Source organism: Cherax quadricarinatus, chromosome 51 (genome assembly GCF_038502225.1).
Source record: "Cherax quadricarinatus isolate ZL_2023a chromosome 51, ASM3850222v1, whole genome shotgun sequence".
Taxonomy (NCBI): Eukaryota; Metazoa; Arthropoda; class Malacostraca; order Decapoda; family Parastacidae; genus Cherax; species Cherax quadricarinatus.
Window position 1 is genome coordinate 22,161,242 of NC_091342.1, and position 17,500 is coordinate 22,178,741.

At 43.9% G+C, this 17,500-nt stretch overlaps 1 protein-coding gene and 1 long non-coding RNA gene across 2 annotated transcripts in view; one reads left to right on the forward strand and one right to left on the reverse strand.

Annotated features, from left to right (window-relative positions):
* The window catches only part of LOC138854160 (uncharacterized), a 502,510-nt gene that overhangs the window by 172,940 nt on the left and 312,070 nt on the right, over window positions 1–17,500 (forward strand). The window lies entirely within an intron of this gene.
* The window catches only part of LOC128694593 (adenylate cyclase type 5), a 418,524-nt gene that overhangs the window by 104,201 nt on the left and 296,823 nt on the right, over window positions 1–17,500 (reverse strand). Inside the window, exon 8 of the mRNA XM_070095954.1 lies at window positions 3,274–3,383. Within this exon, the coding sequence (XP_069952055.1) occupies window positions 3,274–3,383 (110 nt within the window). The remainder of the gene's footprint in view (window positions 1–3,273; window positions 3,384–17,500) is intronic.

Genomic DNA, 17,500 nt, shown 5'->3' on the forward strand with positions numbered 1-17,500 from the left:
TTACCCCTTCATGCTGCCTCTGCAAGACCCGCCTCTTAATGCGGCTCCTGGGTTTATACAGCTCAACCTCTTACTTTTAGTCGGGAAACGCCACCTTGTGTGAGTGTCTGGGGTTGGCAAACATGCAACAAAACACCTCCAACAAGACCGCTGAAGAAGGAAGGTAAGACAGCACCGGTTTAAAAGTGTAATGAATAAAAAACACTAAAGTAGGAATGAGATAGCCTGTAGTTCGTGTATGAACACATGTAGGAACACATAAGTACACATAAATGCACAGACATTTACAAATGCATGCATACAAACATTTTAATTACAATGTTTTTCATTATTCGTAACTAACAAAAAAAGGCACAATACTCTGACTTTGTAAATGGCCCAACTCTGGGTTAATTGTGTAGTGTTTCATTATTCATATTGTTGGTCATAAATGTATAATTTAAGATCATAATTTGGCGTTTCATCTTGGCATTTCTGTTGAGCCTCTGCTGTTGTCACCGTCTCTGTTACAGGCTTTGCACCTCACTAGTTAACGGAATATAAATAAATGAACGTATGTTGTTATCGTTAAATAGTGTTGTTGCTATGGCGGGGCTAGGCAAGAAGCAACAACTGGTGTGCGATACCATAACACATGCGAATATGGTAACAAAAGACCTTATTACAGGCCAGGGCAGAGCAATCCCATATAGCACTTTCTTACACTCACTTTGATCTATATCATCCACGTATACTTATCTAATACTCAAAACCTTGATGCCCGCCTTCCAACTCGATCTAAACTGTCCTCTACACCTTCCGTCCAATCCAGATTTTTGCAACCCCTTAATCAACCTACTTCCCTCCATTTCTTTTACATGGCCAGACTCATTGAAGAATTTTTTTTCCTCTTGGTATTATACTTCATATACCACTTTTTCATAAATGAATAATCCGAATATATTTCAATTGGACAAACCACCGAAACATTAGACGTGGGGCGCACACGTTACCCATGACCCACGGACAGTCAAGAAGCTGAATTCAAGAACTCCTGTTAAATCCACCAGACTGTGATGGGCTCCAGACTGCAGTCCCAAATTACGTTTTACTAAAGTGGCAGTGGCAGATCAGGAGACTCCGGAAGACAGAGCGTGAGTAAAGACTGAAGGTAACGTTTTCTTAAGTAAAAGGACACAAGTGCAACTAATGTGACATTTTATTGTGGTAACGTTTCGATCTCCAGTTACAAACAATACATGGACACAGAGGGTATATATAGGCTTAGAGTGAGGTGTACTACTGGTGGTGGTAGTAGTAGTAGTAGCAATATAAGTTGTAATAGTAGTAGTAATACAATATGGTAGAACAATCAACTTGCACATAAGTAAAAGGTCAAAAAAAAAAAAAAACTATTACTTGGGTAACACCGCCGACAAAGGAGGTGGAGTCGTCATGCTCAACACCAGTGACTACAACACCAAAATGATCAGTCTACATATGAACCCATCAGCACACAACAGTGGGAGACACTCACCAAGGACTTCCTATACAAAACCAGACAAATACTCAAACGCACTAGTGAAAAGAAGAAACTTCTATACTTGTTACCCAGCAACCCTAAACCAGCACACATGTATGGTTTACCCAAGACCCATCAGGTATAGGTAGTGCACCACACAAACTAGCCGGAGTTCTTGCCAAACATCTTTCCTGCTTTCTGGGGACCATCAGCCCCGCTCATCTTAAGCATTCAGGTGACCTTCTCAACCGCATCTGAAACCTCTCCATCCGAAACAAGAAACTAAGTAGTTTTGACGTAACTTCTCTCTTCACTAAAGTACCTACCACACAAGCCATTGACGTTCTACGACGTAAAGTCAATCAGGACCTTAATCTTCCCCTACCTCACGGAGATTTTGTCGACTTGATCGAACTTTGCATTAATTTCATTTGCTTTTCTTTCAGTATCAGGCTCTACAAACAAACCTATGGTATGGGAATTGGGTCCCCTATCAATGCCGTCTTAGCCAACTTGTACATAGAGCACCTGGAAGCTGAACACTTCACCAGCATCATCCCCTTCAGCGTCACTTGGTTACGTTATGTGGACGACGTCCTCATAATAACTTCCAAACGTTTTGATGTGCGGAATCTTCAAGCAAGGCTCAATGCAATTGAACCAGCTATCCAGTTTACTCTAGAAGAAGAATCCAGTGACAAGCTACCTTTTCTAGACGTCCTCAACCTAAGATTTCAAGTTTACCGCAAACCTACAAACAAAAATGATCTCACCCACTTCTATTCCAGTCAAGATACTAAGACCAAAAGAGGTATCATCATCGGATTTTTCCTAAGAGCATACCGAATTTGTAGTCCTGAGTTTCTTGACGAAGAATGTACTTACATACACCAAACCACTGATCTACATTTTCCTTCCTTTTTCATCAAAGACTGCAAGAAAAGAGCTCTTCAGGTCATCAATTCTCCATGCACCAACACCACTCCCAACAAAGTTATAATCCTTCCCAACAGCCAGATTGCACTGAATATTTCCAAGGTACTCGCACAAACTAACACTAGAGTCGCCATCGCATCCAGCACTTCCATAAGGGATCTAACCAGGACAAAATCGAACCACCACGAACCAGGCAATGCAGGAGTTTACACTATACCTTGTGGAGGCTGTAACAAGATATATGTAGGGGAAACAGCTAGGAACCTCGAAACACGCCTCAATGAACACATCGACGCATGTAGGGATGATAATCTGAACAACGCCTGCGTACAACACCGGAATTCCGCTAATTACCTCATGAAATTCAACGACGCCCGACTAGTAATCAGAGAGCGAAATTTCCGCAGACGTATATGCCTTGAATCATCATTAATCGCTGTTTCTAACACAATTAAGCAAAATAAAGGCAGCTTCATCATCTCTGAAGTATTATCAAAAATCCTCCTCAAAACAGTAAACCCTGCCATCACATAGTCTCTGCTACACAAGAACACAACAGAGAAGGAACACTTTTTTTTTTTTTTTTACTCACGTGCAAGTTTATTATTCTACCATATTGTATTACTACTACTATTACAACTTATATTACTACTACTACCACCTGTATTACACCTCACTTTGAGCCTATATATACCCTCTGTGTCTATGTATTGTTTGTAACGGCTTGATAAAGCTCCTGGAGAGCGAAGCGTTGCCACAATAAAATGTCACATTAGTTGCACTTGTGTCCGTTTACTTAACATATTGTCGGTAATTCTACCAATATTAACACTTACTTGTTGTGGATGTTGGTATTCTGCTTGCTGGGGTCACTGTGGCCAATCATCCGCATCTCCTTGCTCACACTCCCGTTCATACTGTACATGGACGTCTTCTTGGCGTGAGGCTGCAACACCACAAGTGTTATATTAATGTCTCGCATTGCTCACTGTGCCCTGCTTAGTGTTTACTCTTACTTTTATCATGTTTTATGTACCCTCTTGTTTATATTCCCCTGAGTGTACCTTACTTCTTTTATCGTGCTATGTATCCCTACTTGGGTAGACCTACATCGACTCCAGGCTGAGGGACTGATTACCTCAGACTCCTTCTGATCTTCACCATTCTTCAGTGTATTGGACTGATGAAGCCACTGTGTGGCGAAACGTTCCCTCAATAAAGATACCCAAGTGTTGCATATGTGTCTAATTTATCAACTTGTCGGTTCTCTGAACCATTCATCTAAAGATCAAAATTTGTTTGGATTATTAACCCCCGAAGGATTCTTAACTCAGGATAATCCAAGAAAGTCAAATAGCTCGCCTGATTTCCACTAGGGTTCTTAGGCGCTTCCCCAGAAAGCAACCCACAAACGTGGGTACCCACTTAATGCTAAGAGAACAGGGGCAACACATGTTGAGAGATTCGCCCGGGGTTGAACTCAGGTACTTCGTTTGTGAGATAAACTCGATACCACTGTGCGTTCGGCTTCAAGTTGTGGCTTCCTGTTTGTGGGAAATCTTTAGTCTCGGGAAGCGTGATCGAAATTTACGTTTTCTTTTGATCTTGTACAACATCTTAAAGGTTTCTGCACGTTATGACCTGCTATAACGTGTTCAACTAGGTGTTATGATTCTACTAGTTGTGACCTGTTATAACGTATTCACCTAGGCGTTATTCTACTAGTTGTGACCTGTTATAACGTGTTCAACTACGTGTTATTCTATTAGTCCTGACTTGTTATAACGTTCAACTAGGTGTTATCCTACTAGTTGTGACCTGTTATAAGTCACTCTGTCTGACTTTTTTGGGTTGTCCTAGGTACTTTACACATATGCTGCTATGTATGATAATCTATGTAACTGTATTTGTGTATACCTGAATAAACTTACTTAACTGAGTGTTACTTGTTATAACTTGTTTTACTAGGTGTTACTTGTTGTAACTTGTTCAGCTAGTTTAACATGTTCAACTAGGTTTAACATGTCCAACAAGGTTTAACATGGCAGTTTGAGAATAACATGGCATCGAAAACCAAATCTGACCCATAGTTGTTGTATAGCCATATCAGGAGCAAAACAGCAGTTAGGACTAGGTAATCAGGCTGAAGAACGAAGGCGGGGAGCTCATGAGGAATAACAGAAAGTTTGTGAAGAGCTCAGCATAAGATTTGTGGAGGTACTTTCCGAGGAGACAGAACTTGTACATGTACTTTTAGAAATAAAAATTATTATAATTATTATTAAAGGCTTCCGCAATCCGAGGCAGGAGAGTGCACCAGCAAGTCTTGGACACAATACGTAACCGAGGAGAAGAAACTACTATATGAGTTACATACTTTGAAGACAGTCGGGCCAGATATTTCCTTTGATATACCTTTGATGAGTTCAGAGAGTTTTTCTACTCCCAAAGTCCGGTCATGGGCCAGGCTTGTCTGGTGTTTTCCTGTCAACCTGGCTGTTGTTGCTGGTGGCCTGTTGTCCCACATATCAATCACAGCCAGGTTGATCTGGAACCTGGTGATGATACTTGTCCAGTTTCCTCTTGAAGACTTCTACACTTGTCCCAGTAGTGTTTCTGATACCTTCTGGTAAGACGGAGGTCCAGAGAGTGGGAGCAGAGGCACTGTATGTGGCGCTAGCAACAGTCTTCGATAAGTCTGTCGAAATCGGACAACTGCCAGAGGTAAGGGAGACAGCAAATGTAGTCCGTGTTTTTAAGAAAGGAGACACAGGCAGCATTAACTACAAACCCGTGTCATTGACATGTATAGTGTATCAAGTTTTGAAGATTATCAAGAGAAGAGAGGGTGGAACACCTAGAAAAACGTGGAAAATCCCGTATCATAAACTTACTGGAGTTCTTCATCAAGGTAACATAAGTAAGACAGGAGAGGGATGGGGGAGACAGCTTTTTCTTTGATTGTAAGAAGGCTTTTAACACTTCCGCACAAGAGACTGGTGCAAAAGCTAAAGGAGCAGGCAGGAAAAACAGGAAAAGCACTGCAATGGATCTGGGAATACCTGACAGGAATGATACAACGAGTGATGGTCCATGATCATCGAAGAAACTGGGCCAGGAACTATGAATCGACCCTTGCAGCCACATATAGGTGAGTACATCCCCCTTCCACAACAGACCTAATGTCTATTGCCAAGTGCGTTTGACAACTGGTAACTACTACTACTACTACTACTACTACTACTACTACTACTACTACTACAACACACACACACACACACACACATAAAAAACAGATGGAAATTCGAGAAAATGGAAGGAATAGATGAGACAGGAGAAAGAGACTACATAGCAGGTACACTTCAGTCTGGGGAACACAAAGTGGTCATTGCAGTGATGTATAATCCACCACAGAACTGCAGGAGGCCAAGAGAGGAATATGAAGAGAGCAACAGAGCAATGGTGGACACACTTGCTGAGGTGGCAAGAAGAGCTCACTCCAGCAGAGCAAAGTTGCTGGTTATGGGGGATTTCAACCACAGGGAGATTGACTGGGAAAACCTGGAGCCACATGGGGGTCCCGAAACATGGAGAGCCAGGATGTTGGACGTGGTGCTGGAAAACCTCATGCACCAACATGTTAAGGACACTACCAGAGTGAGAGGGGAGGATGAACCAGCAAGATTGGACCTTGTGTTCACCCTGGGCAGCTCAGACATTGAGGATATCAAGTATGAGAGTCCCCTAGGAGCTAGCGACCACGTGGTTCTGTGCTTTGAATACATAGTAGAGCTGCAAGTGGAGAGAATAACAGGAGTAGAATGGGAAAAGCCTGACTATAAAAGAGGGGACTACATAGGGTTGAAGAACTTCATGCGGGAGGTCCAGTGGGACAGAGAACTGGCAGGAAAGCCAGTAAATGAAATGATGGAATATGTAGCAACAAAATGCAAGGAGGCAGTGGAAAGGTTCATTCCCAAGGGCAACAGTAACAACGGGAAGACCAGAACAAGCCCCTGGTTTACCCGACGGTGTAAGGAGGCAAAAACAAAGTGCAATAGAGAATGGAAAAAGTACAGAAGGCAGAGAACACACGAAAATAGGGAGATCAGTCGCAGAGCCAGGAATGAGTACGCACAGGTAAGGAGGGAGGCCCAGCGACAGTATGAAAATGACATAGCATCGAGAATCAAGACTGACCCGAAACTGTTGTATAGCCACATCAGGAGGAAGACAACAGTCAAAGACCAGGTGATCAGATTAAGGACAGAAGGTGGAGAACTCACAAGAAATGATCAGGAGGTATGTGAGGAGCTGAACAGGAGATTTAAGGAAGTTTTTACAGTAGAGACAGGAAGGGCTGTGGGAAGACAGCACAGAAGGGAACATCAAGAGGGAATATACCAACAAGTGTTGGATGACATACGAACAACTGAGGAGGAGGTGAAGAAGCTCTTAAGTGACCTTGACACCTCAAAGGCGATGGGACCGGACAACATCTCCCCATGGGTCCTTAGAGAAGGAGCAGAGATGCTGTGTGTGCCTCTAACCACAATCTTCAACACATCCCTTGAAACTGGGCAACTACCTGAGAAATGGAAGACAGCTAATGTAGTCCCCATATTTAAGAAAGGAAACAGAAACGAGGCACTAAACTACAGACCTGTGTCTCTGACATGTATTGTGTGCAAAGTCATGGAGAAGATTATCAGGAGGAGAGTGGTCGAACACCTGGAAAGGAACAAGATTATAAATGAAAACCAGCATGGGTTCATGGAAGGCAAATCTTGTATCACAAACCTCCTGGAGTTTTATGACAAGGTAACAGAAGTAAGACACGAGAGAGAGGGTTGGGTAGATTGCGTTTTCCTAGACTGCAGGAAGGCCTTTGACACAGTTCCCCACAAGAGATTAGTGCAGAAGCTGGAGGATCAGGCACACATAAAAGGAAGGGCACTGCAATGGATAAGGGAATACCTGACAGGGAGGCAGCAACGAGTCATGGTACGTGAAGAGGTATCACAGTGGGCGCCTGTTACGAGCGGGGTCCCACAGGGGTCAGTTCTAGGACCAGTGCTATTTTTGATATATGTGAACGACATGATGGAAGGAATAGACTCTGAAGTGTCCCTGTTCGCAGATGACGTGAAGTTGATGAGAAGAATTAAATCGGACGAGGATGAGGCAGGACTGCAAAGAGACCTGGAGAGGCTGGACATGTGGTCCAGTAACTGGCTCCTCGACTTCAATCCAGCCAAATGCAAAGTCATGAAGATTGGGGAGGGGGAGTTGTGAGTTTACCCCTACAGCCATATATAGGTGAGTGTACACTGTACACAGTACTATACTTCACACACACACCAGACAGAAGGTAAATATTACAATATTTTACATGCATTTAGCATAAACTTTTGTTTCCTTTTTATTAATAGTTCTTCTTCCTGAAATATTTGCTTTATTTATTCTGGAGGCGTGATCAGAGACCGGCAGACGGAGCGTTGATCCACAGAATAAAACAGATAAAACACTTTTATTACTTGTCATCTGTCAGTTAGTGAGACACGTGAAAATGTTCTACCAATGAAGAAGCTCAAACTTTGAGGTAAAATTGTTTGTAAGATGCAAAAGCGCTATGAGGATACACATATCTCAATGTACATTTCTGCGACAGAACTGAAGTAGACGGAATATGAACCTAAAATAACCCTGCTACCTAAATGAACCACGAATCGAGACCCGTCCATTCTAGATGAGCATATATGACAGACTAAATAGGTCAGGTGCTGAATGTGGGGGGCGAGGCTGTGTGATGGCCGACGTTTTAATTATTTGAAGTGACCCCACTATAGCTCCTCTACATCCCAGAATTTGCAAATTTAATTTAATCTTTCTTCAAAAGATTTAAGTACTCAAAAAAAAAAATTAATATCTTGTAAGATGTGCATTTAAACCTCTTACTTGCACTGCTCTTCTTGGAACTGGATTAAACACATCTTGAATGACCACAGATGAAATGAAAGTACAAATGAGTCAAATTTTTATTTAAAATCGTATATACAGTATGTATTTACTTTTATGTACTGTACTCTGTATTGTAGCTTTCACTTGATAAACAATGAGTGTTTACTTACATAAGAATTATACTTCTTATTTTTAGTGCTTGTAAGCATGAGCACTGGAAAGTTTTCATAAAAAATAATATCTGGTGATGATAAGCCTCTAATTGTAACGTACACTGCTTTACTATTGTGACGGCTCGCCCTTCCCGAAATTCTACCTGGGTCCTCTCAGTTATGAGCCGAAAGGTGCATATTATACACAGAGATCATTTTTAAAGGGGACTAAGTGTTGTTGACTGGAATACAGGTGTTACTCCATCGTATTTCAAGTTAGGTATATATAACCACAAATAAGCAAATAATTCCAGGTGAATTATAGTATTAATGTATTATATTAACAGTACACTATTCAATACAATACTGAGAACTATATTTCTTTGTAGATTTACCCCGTGATCCAATCACTGAGAGCTTTAGTAAATATTCCCCTCTTACCTCGCCACTGAAAAACCTGCTACCACCTTATATATGCAAAAAGGCACATAGTTTAAAAAACAAAAAAAAAAAAAAACAGAGCACAATGCAACTCAACACTTGTAAGAGCCTCCACCAGTAAGGGAACTAGTCAATAATTGGACTCGTTGGTTCTAGTCTGTAAATTCGGGTAAAAAGAAATGACCCAGATCTTTATCATAGGATGACCCATTTAGTGATGCCGGCACTATGTCGGGAGTATTGTAAAACGGTGTGTTTAAGGGCACGTGAAGGTGGGATAGCTTAAAGTCTTAATGTGAACCACGGCAGCGGTTACCACTGACTCCCGTGCTGACTCTGTTTTCCTTGGCCAGTAGTGCTTGGGAAAGCCTTAACTAAACCCTTACTCTGCCAGGGATTAGGCAAGGGAAGGTCCACCTGACCCAGTTGAGAATATATTGCTCCCATCTCTTTTTAGGAGAAACCTTATTTTTCAAAATTACTCGCCCAGATTTGGCAATATATTCATCAGAATTCTGGGAGAAGGTCTCCTACGGCGCAAGCCGCCGTAATCCTTACGAAGCAGTGCAGCAGCAGCAACAACAGCAACGGGTCTTATATTACCGTATTTACACTTGGAAGAACATCGTGAGGTATAAAAGCTGTAGATGAACACATTCAAGAGGTACAGGAGCTGCAGATCAACACCCTTACGATATAATGAGCCTCAGGAACATCAAGAAATACTTTTTTATCTTCAGGGTGTTCAAGAAGTGAAATTACTATAAGGAAGCCCTAGAAGTGGACTCTACACAGTCGTTTTGAAGAGTTATGACAGGGCCCTTGAAGCAGAAAATTAGTGAAACTGGACGTAGGAGCGGAGAGTCGAAACCAGGAAATACAACTCAGTGAGCGTAAATACATACATTAGCTGAGTTATAAGCACGCACGCGCACACGCACGCGCACACGCACACACGCACACACACGCACACACACGCACACACACGCACACACACGCACACACACGCACACACACGCACACACACACACACACACACACACACACACACACACACACACACACACACACGCACGCACACGCACACACGCACACACACGCACACACACACACACACACAGCTTTAAAAAGAGGTATGATAACGTTTATGGAGCAGGAAGCGGCCAGTGAAGAGGCGGGGGCAGGAGCTATAACTCGACCCCCGCAACCACAACTAGGTGAGTACATACATACACACGTAACCAGGCTCTCAGTACAACACCTGAAGAGTATTAAAGATCCAGCATAATTACGGATGTGTAGAGCAAATGTTGCACAGTATTTTTTTGCCCATTCACCTTTCTCTTTTTCCTCCCCTCCAGTTTTATTTTTCTCCCCTCCATTCTTGCCTCTATCTTTTCCTCAACCACCATGCCTCTTTTCCTTTCCATCTTCATTCACCCATCCCCCTCTTGTTTCATATTCCCCTTTCCTCTTTTATCTTTTTCCCTGTCCTGCAATTACTGTTCTATCGCCCTTACTTCTCTTGTTCCATTATCTTGTTTCCCTCTTCTCTCCTGTCCCATATTCTCTCACATTCTATTCCTACTACCTCTCTATTTTCATGGTAGATTTCTTTTCATGTTCCCCTTTTCCTCTTCTTTTCCTTTTCCTGTTCTTTTTCTACGGTACCCTTTATCCTCTATTCTATTCATCCTTCCCACCTCCCTTTTGAAATGTAAGAGCGAAGAGGTCCCGGGTTCAGTCCAGGATTATTATAATCAATTTAAGCCCTAAACCCTAAGGATCATACAAGTTCAATCTAGGAACATGAGACGTGGTCATATCTCCTCACACCTGTTGGTCCAGTTCACCTGGCAGCAAGTAGCTACTGTACCGATGGTATACGATGAATGTACATCACATATTAGGAATAACAGGTTTAAATCTTTGTAACAACCAGTACACCACAGGTTCAGATTCTTGTAGCAACCAGTACACCACAGGTTCAGATTCTTGTAACAACCAGTACACCACAGGTTCAGATTCTTGTAACAACCAGTACACCACAGGTTCAGATCTTTGTAACAACCAGTGCACAACAAGAACAATATTACTTGATCATCAGATGCATCAAGGCACTGGCTATTTTTCTTGTCGCATTTTCTTTTTTTTATTCACATCTATTCTCCTTTTTATTATTATTTATTGTTTCGCTATTATTATTTACGGCTTATAGTCTATTATAGTTTTGTTTCTACTTTTTATAGCATTACTTTTTAAATAATTCAAATTAGCACTAGGATAACCCTCGCTGTTTTGAGCGAGGGTTATCCTAACTAGCTAGCCATACACTGAAATGTGTTACGTTATTATTTAAACCTATGTCTATCTCAATGAGTTCAGTGTATTTTGGCATGGTGTTTATACAGGCAGAGAAACAGAAAGCGGTGGCATGTTAGTGAGAGTGGTGTGTTGAGCATCACGAGTCAGGGAAACCCTCCCTGACGAGACCTGAAAGTTTGCCTGGCGTGTACCTGACATGGACTTTAGAGGTTTCAGAGACACCTCTACTCCCCCTACCCCTCGCACCTTCCAACTACCACTAACTGGGCCCTCAACATGTTGTCGTTTTTGTATGGTCAACCTGGCTGTTGGCATTGACAGCGTGTAAATTGTTTGTGCAGAGCATTCTGGTTGACCAGGCCTTGTTTTTGGAACTCATCACGGTGAAGAGTTATCATTCATGTGTGCATTTTTTTTTTTATTTTGTTGCTGTAAATGAAAGTTCCCGTGGATAAAGTTTTCATTCATGTTGTGAACAACTTTGTCTTATTTTTGGTGCTGAACGTGAAGTTCTCTGGCAACAATCTTTCACGATTACGTGAGTTAAATATTTGTAAACACCTGTGGTAAGTGTAAGAAGAGAGCCAGCTTAAAGCTTGGCTCACCACGTCCACCATATACAACCACTGTCACAAGTCCATTTGCATTACCACCCCTTCTAGATGGGTAACAAACATTTGACACAGAACCATGTCAGGAGATACTTGTAGGGCCTACGCTTTCCTGATAAATAAACCACCACACTGGTGACTTGTGGTTCTTTGGCAGCCGAGTATTGTCTTGCCTCAGCCGAGTATTGTCTTGCCTCACCTCTCGTTCACCTCAGCCTTCACTATTTCATTACTGATTTACAGAACTCTTAATTCCTTCACTACAATTTTATTATCGCCTCTGTATTTTTCTTTCTGTTTTAGATCTTACTCTAATAAATTCTGTTTCTTTGTGTGAAATAGTCCATCCTGCAACAGCTGTGAGTGCAGTCTGCGTTGTGGTGCTGCTTCAGCACAGATGTAACATGTGCTGTACCAGCACCAGTGTAACATGTGCACGGTGGAACATGTGCTGCTCCAGCACAAGGTGTAACATGTGTTGTGGAGCTGCTCCTCCACATTGTGTAACATGTGTGGTGTTGCTCCTGCACACGGTGTAACAAGTAGTGCTGCCCCTGCACACGGTGTAACGTATGTTATGGTGCGTCCCATGCACACGGTGTAACATGTGTTGTAATGCTGCCTATGCACACGGTGTAACGTGCTGCTGCTCCTGCACACAGTGTAGCCTGTGCTGTGGTGCTGTTCTAGTACAAGGTGTAGCCTGTATTGTTCTACTTCTGCACACGGTGTAGACTGTGCTGTGATGCTGCCCCTGCACACAGTGTAGCAAGGCACCAGTAAATGTACTTATTTAAAGGGGACACAAAATGTGAATGATATTACCTTCTCCTGTCACTTTTTGCTGATCTCTTCTACCACCCTCTCAACCACACGACCCACTCCCTCTCACTCATACCACTCTCCCAACTTCCCCTCACCCACCCCAACACCTTCACTATTCCCTTACCCCACCACCCCTTCACGTCCATATATTTCTTATATAGCTAACGTTGTTATTTTTGTTAGTTGTTGAACCCTGAAGGTTTGCAAAAAACAGGAAGGTGGATTTACCACCTGGGATGTTTAGGTGTTTAGGCTTTGCTAGTACTACTGGTTCTGTTCATTCTTGCAATATGGCTCTTGGAGCACATACCCTTACCCCATCTGGTTGCGATCTACCGCTACCAGTGGGCAAAGGAAAATAGCATGCTGTAGAATGGTGACAAATTTCAAATGCTCTGAAACTGAAAAAACACTCAAAACACGCAGTTAATACAACACAGAAGGATCGCCTCATAGAAGGAAAGGAACGTGTAAAAGACTTGGGTATAACAATATCAGATGATGTATCATTTAGAGAACACAATGAGGCGAATTCACCGAAGGCGAGAAAAAATAAGAGGGTGGATAACAAGAGCGTTCAAAACAAGAGAAATAATGCTAATGTTGACACTGTTCAACTCACCTATGTTCTCTCATTTAAAATATTATTCGATGTTGACGGTTCTTTTCAAGGTCTAAAAGATACCAGAGCTGAAAAAATGTACGAAGATCCTTTACTGCCTCTTTGATCCAATAAAGCATTGAAACTAGTGGGAATTCCACCAATAAGTGTCAGGGGCCCGAGACTGTTCAACTGCCTCCCAGCATACATAAGGGGGATTACCAACAGACCCCTGGCAGTCTTCAAGCTGGCACTGGACAAGCACCTAAAGTCGGTTCCTGACCAGCCGGGCTGTGGCTCGTACGTTGGTTTGCGTGCAGCCAGCAGCAACAGCCTGGTTGATCAGGATCTGATCCACCAGGAGGCCTGGTCACAGACCGGGCCGCGGGGGCGTTGACCCCCGGAACTCTCTCTAGGTGAACTCCAGTTGTGCGAATGTATTTTTTGATTTAGTAAGAAATACCTGATAATATACGATCCTTGAAACCTATTCCTAAATCTGCCAACTCCCATAACATACAGGGGTGAGTAAAATGGGAGGAAGGATAAAATGAACCCAGTAAAAAGCAGTGGAGCCACAGGAACAATAAGAGAACACTATTAACATCCATGTTCCAAGACTCGACCTTCTACCAGATCCACTAGTCTGTGACGGATGTGAGCCAGCGGGCCGCCAACAACATCAGCCTGCTTGAAGAGGCAATCAACAAAATAGCCTTGCCCCAGGAAGGGCTGCGAGGGTAGAAAAACTCAAAACCGATCCCAGGTATACTGTGAAACCTCCTCATCCCTGCCCCAGGAAGGGCTGCGAGGGTAGAAAAACTCAAAACCGATCCCAGGTATACTGTGAAACCTCCTCATCCCATCACCTTCCTCATCCTCCGCCACCCCACCACCATCCTTCACTCCCACCACCTTCCCTCATCACTATTATCCTCCCTCAACCCCACTATCCTCCCTCAACCCCACTATCCTCCCTCAACCCCACTATCCTCTCTCAACCCCACTATCCTCCCTCAACCCCACTATCCTCCCTCAACCCCACTATCCTCCCTCAACCCCACTATCCTCCCTCAACCCCACTATCCTCTCTCAACCCCACTATCCTCTCTCCACCCCACTATCCTCCCTCAACCCCACTATCCTCCCTCAACCCCACTATCCTCTCTCAACCCCACTATCCTCCCTCAACCCCACTATCCTCCCTCAACCCCACTATCCTCCCTCAACCCCGCTACTCTCCTCGCCCCACTTGGGCATCAGGACCTTGGCTGGATTTAGATATTACGTGATATAAAATAAACCAAGTAATAGATCGGGACAACGCTAGTACAGATCCTTCCCCTCCTGTTGAGGGGTCCCAGAGAAAACCCGGAGGTAAAAGGGCACTCGCAGGGGACTAAGGGATGAGGAGGGACGCTAACAAGGGATTAGGTGGTAAAGGGGTTACTAGCAGGGGACCAGGGAGTGAGGGGGTTGCTAGCAGGGGATCAGGGATTGAATTGTGGGTACAAGCAGAGAACGAGGGGTCATGTGGGGCGCCACTGCGAAGGTGGAGGGGTAGGAGCTGGGAAGACTAAGGGGAGAAGGGACGTGGGTGGGGAAATTATTATAATAATAATTGAGGAAAGGGGAGGACGTAGATACTGAAGGAACAGACACACACACACACACACACACAGAAAACGGAGATGATGTTAATATGTTATATTTAATCTAAAATTTGGATAAAGGTGACTCTTGGTGTATGTACAATGAGAGACATACACCTCTCAGTGTATGTTCCCAGTCTGTGGAGATGTAGGTTTGATATTTTGAGACCCAGGAAAGTCCCCGAAGGGCGAGTCTTGAAGTGGGGACAGGCGAAGAATAGTGCTCTAGAGGAGTGGCTTCAGTCGTAGAGAAAGGACCAGGGCTAAACCCAGCAGCGAAGCATTCCTTGGCGAGGTGAAGAGCAACAGTCGTCCTGAGTAGGCCTTGGTTAGGCAGAAGAGCCTAATGATTTAAGGTGAGTTAGCAGTGGAAGAGACGTTTTAATTTCTTGAAGGTTGAACTGGAGAGGTGGGACAGCTCAACATGACTGGTTGTGTCGGATATATGGATCTTGTCGAACTCTGAATTTGTTTAGGCGATAAGATATGAGGTGGTTCATTGGCAACTTGACTGACCCATCACACAGCCTATTGTACAGTTCCTTGCAAAGAGCATGGAACTACTGTAGGATGGAAAAATGTAGAAGACGAGATTGTCCCATTCCAGTCCCCTGGCGAATATGTCAACCTCTTCCTCGGAAGATTCTGTAGGCTGAGATTCGTTGGTCTTGGGTGGTTGTGTAGCAGGAGTAGAATGGGAGGCTGGAGGTGATGTCTGTGGCTGAGCAGGAGCAGTGGAGAGAGTGGCTGGCTGCTTGGCATCTGGTTGTGCATGTGAAGTATTGTTGGAGACTTGGGAGGTGATGACTGATTATATAAATGCATTGGTTTCGGCGGTAGTAGGCTTGACGGCAGTTAAAGTTAGTCGAAGAGCAGTAGAATGGACAGAGGAAGATATCAGATCAGCTGGTGCAGTGATGTTAATAACTGGGATGATCCTGAGGATGTCGGCGGAGGGTGTAGAGTCTGGGAACTTGAAACTTGGCATGTTGATGAGGCGGAATAATTCGTTGATTGGAGTGTTGAAGGATCCTGGGTTGGCTGCATTAGCAAACTGTACATACACCATGGAGTAAAGAACTTTAAATGGAGCTCCGTCTGGAAGTGTAGAGAGTTGCCGGTAATGGGTACCTGCTGAGTGGCTTGGAGAATCTTGGTAGTGTCGGTCTGGAGATTAGTGATGGCGGCATAAGTTGGAGATTTCGTGGTCATTTTCTTCAAATCTTCTTGGTTCTTTTTTGCGACTATTTCTTTTCTCGGGGGGCATTTTGCTGCAAGAGTGCGATGGTTGCTATAGCTGTTAAGGCATATTGGTGGAGTAGTGGTCTTCACTTCCGCATTCCGAGCAGAATTTCTTGTCCTTGACTGGGCAGTTCTTGGATAAATGGTTGCAAGAATAACAGTTCCAACAAGGCGTGATGTAGTGGTATCGCTCGGATTCGATGTTTCCTGGGTTAATATGGTAATAGGATATAGCCAGATCGTCGGCGAAAGCTTGGGTAGCCATGGCGACGTCAGTGAACGTGATCTTGATCACGCAGGAAGCAGTTAGTATCTTTGTGATAGTCCACAGAGGCCCAGAGGTTCTGGTCTTCAATAGAAACCTTGAGGTCATCGATAAAGAGAGCCGTAATAATCCATTCCAGTCTTTTGACGAAGATGGATTTTTTCGCTTTCAGAACTGGAGAGGACAGAACTTGAAATCCTCGGTCCTTGGTCTTGGTGGCGGTGTCCATGATGAATTTGTCGGCCTCAATCTGGATGATGTAGGCGGCGATGAAGGCGTGTTTTAGGGAGAATATTCCGGTTAACTTAATCTGAGGGCTCTTCGGAGCAGCCGCAAGGGCAAGTTTAGTGGAGTCGTTTATTACTTCACTAATAGGTTTTATCTTCAAACGACACGACTGCATCGTGGAAGAGCAGGGACTTGTATTTATTACTTCCTGCCGCCCAGAACATCGAGACTAACATCATAGTCACCACATCATCTTCTGCACCACCTTATCTGCCACGCCCTACGAGCCCCGTGGGGGCGGGGTAAGTGGCAGACCAACTGAGTTTAAGAATACTCACACTAGAGAACATTGCCAAACTTAGGCACTATGGCATCGAAGACATCGGAAGTAGCTAACTGTTACTCCACAACAGACGTGCCCAGTGTCTCCCTGCGATTCCTGTGAGGGCGGGGATTTTGCCAGGAACTGCAGCTGGGATTTGTCCCAGGAACTGGTGGGAGAGACTTCATCGTATGTGATAGATGCGATGAAGAGCCCACGTGAGTGTGGTTGCGACCATGAACATCTTGCTTTGACCATACTGAAGACATCGATCAAGATATGGGCCGCAGCCTCTGCTGCACCCCCACACCGACTACTACTACTTCGTCGCAACTAACCTGCTGCACCACAGAACGCCAATTAGTACAACTCTCCCTCGTGAGCCTCTGACGGCTCGTCGCAAATATCAAGATCCGTGTCATGCCGGGTCCTGACGAA